Source organism: Sipha flava, unplaced genomic scaffold (assembly GCF_003268045.1).
Source record: "Sipha flava isolate LNK unplaced genomic scaffold, YSA_version1 50_pilon_pilon, whole genome shotgun sequence".
Classification (NCBI taxonomy): domain Eukaryota; kingdom Metazoa; phylum Arthropoda; class Insecta; order Hemiptera; family Aphididae; genus Sipha; species Sipha flava.
Window position 1 is genome coordinate 1,519,533 of NW_020273428.1, and position 4,048 is coordinate 1,523,580.

The 4,048-nt window shown below is 36.7% G+C and overlaps 1 protein-coding gene across 1 annotated transcript; it reads left to right on the forward strand.

Moving 5' to 3' along the window:
- The first annotated feature begins 1,529 nt into the window (after window positions 1-1,529).
- LOC112690542 (bromodomain-containing protein 4-like) lies at window positions 1,530-3,083 on the forward strand. Its single transcript, XM_025564575.1, has 2 exons — window positions 1,530-1,578; window positions 2,176-3,083. Exons 1-2 carry the CDS (start codon window positions 1,530-1,532, stop codon window positions 3,081-3,083), a joined length of 957 nt encoding a protein of 318 aa, XP_025420360.1.
- The last annotated feature ends 965 nt before the right edge of the window (window positions 3,084-4,048 follow it).

Here is a 4,048-nt window from a genome sequence, read left to right on the forward strand (position 1 = left end):
TATGTATGCGTTTTAGTCTTAAATGTATTTTTATCGTTTTTGACACGCTTACGGTTATGCTTTTTGGTCCTAATTAAAATATATTCCTGTCATTGCGAGTTTTTTTAACATAAAATATAAATATTTCTTCATGTCTAGAAAAAAAAAAAAAAACGTTCGATTTAACATTTTTTTACGCCTCCTCCTCTGCCACCGAAGTCTGAACACGCTATACGGTACGAACGAATGTATAATACGGCTACGGCTACGCTGCAGAAGTATTGCACACGAGGAATACCGTTCTCGGGTATTCCACCGACATTGTTCGCCTGATGTTTTTATTCTATTATTGCAGTCGAACCCCGTTCGCTGACGGATCAGAGCAGTCCACCGCGGACGGTTTTTCATGTCATCGCATAGATCGTTTTCGGCTTATGTGTCGTCGCGACGGCAACCGTTTCGCGGGTGTTGCGCACAAAACAATATTAATTTAAGGGTCGCCGGGAATAACGTGCCGTGTAACAATTCGTAAATTTTACAATATCGAGTAAAAACAAAATAAACCTGTTATAGTTTCTTTTAAAAACTGTTTTCAGTGCATGTAGCACGTTTTTTCAACTTTAAACACAATAAAAATCATATCATATATATCAGAGCGTTCGTGAATGTACGTGAATTATTAACGTGAATGTATAAATCATATTGGTGAACGACACACGACTTTAGTCGTTTTCTTAGAACGCGAACGCGACCGACATGACGACGGGTTTTTCGTAATAACGCGAAAATAATATGTTGTTTTATACGATCGCGATGTTAGTACGTCAACTTACAGTGGGGTGAACAGCGTATGGCACGTTTTAATTGTTAACAAATCGCCGGTTTGTAATTCCATGCAGATGTGGAACTAGAAATTTTTACGCCCGGGGAAAATGTTAAAATTACGCCCTATCATAGACCCATAATTAAATACACTTCTCGAGAATTTTTTTCTAATGATTAATATATAATCATACTTATCGATTTTCAACATAATGACAGTATTTAAAGAAGTTAAAAATATCAAAGTAATTGTTAATAATTACAAAAATTACACCCTCTAAAATGTTACGCCTGGGGATGAATCCCTGTCTTCCACCTCCTAGTTCCGTGCTTGTATGCACAACGATTCCGGGAATTTTCCGATTCCGTAAACGTAAAGAGATTGCTTTATAGTACGTGTTATTCCGCGAAAAAATATAATAAAAACGAATTCCGAAAAAGTTCTTCCCTTCGGTTGTTGAGACGCGCAGCCATCACGCCCACAAACGCGCGCGCGCACGCACACAGGATCGCGCGTATTGTTTGTGCATAGATGGCGCATTGACGACGATCCCGACACCCGGCCAGTTGCTGTTACTGTTGCAGCTCTTCCACCGACTCAACGTGTTGGTCCTTCGTCGCAGATTTGTTCGCCGTCCACACACCGTCCGCCGTTCATCCGACACACCGTTTGTCATCACTACACCGTCGATCGCACGTTCCTTCCAGTCGCCGCAGACCCATTCGTCATGTCATCGTATCCGAACGCGTCCAATGCAGTCAATGAGTCGACTTCCGGTAAATAATATTGTTTTTTTTTATACTTTTTATTCTTTTCATTCATTCGAATGTCAACACGTTCACGTGTTTTAACTGCTGGATACGTTTGAGAACAATGTGACGTTTACTATTCAAACACATTATTCAAATCGGTAACCGCGCGACGCTTGTCTTATCGCTGGTTCGTGACTAAAATGGTGGGGATGGATAGGTTGTGTTGTGATTTCGAATACGCTATGATTTTATGGCCGGTTAAATTATTATTGACGTCTTCACTTCTTATTACTATTATTATTATTATTATTATTATTAATTGTAAGCTTAAATCAATAGCAAAATTAAATAGCTTTGATTTTTTAGTCAAATTTCAACTCCTTGATGTTTCTAATATATATTAATATCAGATTGATTCTATGTCATATGAATTTATAATATTCGTAATTATTACTATGCGTTATATATTTATAATTTTCATAATCATACGAAATAAATAACCACCAACGGTGAAAAAGTCACTTTTATACTGATTTCAAAACAAAAATTAAAACCGGTCTGAAACGATGAGTACTCTTTATATATGATTAATATTTAATTGTTGATTTTTTATGATTCTAGATCTAGTCGAGTTCACATCTCATCCTTCACAGCCACCACGATTGTCTCCACAAATGCCTTACTTGCCTCCCAGGCGATTTCCCATCCCTCGACAACCACCTCGTTTGTCTCCACAACTTCCTCAGTCCTCTTCACAGCCATCTCGTTTCGAACGACGGCGGTCTATTTTGATTGCACGACCTCGTACGATTCCACTGGGGCCTCGTCCGATTCCACAGCTTCGTCGTACCCATTTAATTCAGCCTCGTTCAATTCCAATAGTGCCTCGTCCGATTTCACAGCAACATCGTTCTTCAAGACAACCTAATTTATTTCAACAGCCATCTCGTTTCGAACGACGGTCTTATTGTTTGTATCTACGGCCACCTCGTTCGATTCCACTGGGACCTCGTCCTATTCTACAGCGACATCTTCCAATGCCACAGCAACATCACCCGATTCCACAGCAGCAGCATCCGTTTCCACATCGGCATCATCCATTTCCACAGCGGCATCATCCGATTACATTGAGACCTCATCCGATTCCACCGAGGCTTCATCCAATTCCACAGCGGCATCGTTTTCCTTTACTTTATCCTCGTCAAATTCCACAGGGGCCAATTCGTCCAATTCTACATAGGCATCATTCAATGCTACTGACGCCTTATCCGATTCCACAGTTTCCACAACCTCCTCACTCACAACCGCATATACTTTATTTGGTGTTAAAACCTCCTTGTATGACATCTTATTCATCTCCAGAGGGGAATTACCCACCCTCACAAGTGTTGTATTCCCCTCCATCCCTACCGCATCCAATTTCGCCGTTATCGTTACCGCGATCACCTCCAATTGAAAATTTTTTGGATTCGCCGCCAGACAGCGACGAGAATATTCAGAATAATATCGATTCCGATGACGACGAATAATGATGTATGATTGTATTTATATTATGTATATGATATTTTGTATTATGTATTAAATTATATAAAATGTATGTTAAATATTATAGTGCATATTTATGTTTATGGACATTCTTTTTTAAAATTCTACTCACATATATTAGTATTATTATAAATATAATTTTTTATATGTACTTAAATATGTTATATTATTATGTTGTGTAATATTGAATATCACTCGTTTTACAGTACGCTCATACTTGTTGTATCGGTCAGTTAAAATAAGGAGTTTTGCTATTGCTTGAATAATAATAATAATAATAATAAATGTACTGGAGCGTTTTTACAAATTGTTGTTGTCAGTTTGAAATTTACTAAACCAAATATAATTGGTCCCTTTTCGGTTTGTTCATATTTTATATTACACAGCTTTACATTTTTAATAGTGACTGCCCAAAGTATGAACTATATTGAGCCGTCTATTACGGTGTATACTTGATTCATATTACTATCTACGAGTGCATAAGAAAAAATTTAAATGCTGAAGGGGATTTTTTCCACAGCAGTTTTTACTAAAGGGTTCCGAAACAACGTTAGAAGGTATTAAAAATATGAACTTAAATTTATCGCTACATGAACTTATTAGTGACGAATATTTGATTTAGAAGAACATACATTTTTTTCTGCAGGTACGTGAGTATTGCTACAACGTATAAAAAAAATTAAAATATCTTAAGGCATATTTTCAATTTTATTTTTTCAATAACCTTTTTGATGCATTAACCGTTTTTATAACTAAAAAAAAATTTATCTGACGTTTCATTTGTGAATCATTAATTCATGTATTTCTTAAAAACATCATATAACTCCCCTTTAATATTAAATGATCGTGAACAATTTGTTTTTGAGTAGAGAAGTTTAATGTGTAATATATATTTCACAAATGAATACTACATATATCGTAAAAAATGTAACTCCACCGTGCTATGCCG

Coding starts and splice junctions, on each gene's coding strand:
- LOC112690542 (XM_025564575.1), top strand. CDS start 1,530: ATGTCATCGTATCCGAACGCGTCCAATGCAGTCAATGAGTCGACTTCC. Junction 1,579..2,175: donor AGTCAATGAGTCGACTTCCG/GTAAATAATATT, acceptor TTATGATTCTAG/ATCTAGTCGAGTTCACATCT.